Source organism: Nicrophorus vespilloides, unplaced genomic scaffold (genome assembly GCF_001412225.1).
Source record: "Nicrophorus vespilloides isolate i.1.1-1 unplaced genomic scaffold, Nicve_v1.0, whole genome shotgun sequence".
NCBI classification, from domain to species: Eukaryota; Metazoa; Arthropoda; class Insecta; order Coleoptera; family Silphidae; genus Nicrophorus; species Nicrophorus vespilloides.
This window is the reverse complement of record NW_017099918.1, coordinates 1-511: the sequence shown is the minus strand read 5'-3', so window position 1 is coordinate 511 and position 511 is coordinate 1. Positions and strand designations below refer to the sequence as shown.

The 511-nt window shown below is 29.0% G+C and overlaps 1 protein-coding gene across 1 annotated transcript in view; it reads right to left on the bottom strand.

Moving 5' to 3' along the window:
• The window catches only part of LOC108566071 (NADH-ubiquinone oxidoreductase subunit 8), an 894-nt gene extending 766 nt beyond the window's left edge, over nucleotides 1–128 (bottom strand). Inside the window, exon 1 of the mRNA XM_017925776.1 lies at nucleotides 7–128. Coding sequence (XP_017781265.1) covers nucleotides 7–43 — 37 coding nt within the window. The 5' untranslated portion in view covers nucleotides 44–128. The remainder of the gene's footprint in view (nucleotides 1–6) is intronic.
• Nucleotides 129–511: the final 383 nt, after the last annotated feature.

Below are 511 nucleotides of genomic sequence, written 5' to 3'. Positions count from 1 at the left end.
ACTCACCATTTCTTGCTAAGTTAAATAATTTTAATGACTGCATTTTGGTGTTTTCTTTTAAATACTTTTCGTACTTATTACACAATAAGCACGAATTTAGCTACATATTGTTTTGACAGTTGTCACTGGTTGTCACATTGGGTTCTATGACTGAACAGAACATGATATCTAAGGTTACGACAAAACAGAACAGATAATAGAAGTATTATAAATTTTTTTTATAATTAATTAAATATTTAAGCTTTATCATTTATTTATTTGTATTTTTGTTGGAATTTTAATCAATATTTTTTTTCCGATGTCCTGTTTTAGTACTATTCTGATAAATCATGATATAAGAGAACGTGACAAAACAGTGTCCAGTTCTCTGTTCATATGCATATATTGGAATGGCTTTGAACGCGTATTGCAGCAATATGGATAAGAGCACAGGAATGTATCTATACTTGCTGCATTACCCAAACATTCAGCTTTCATATGCTTATATTGGATTCATTCTATCTATTATAGT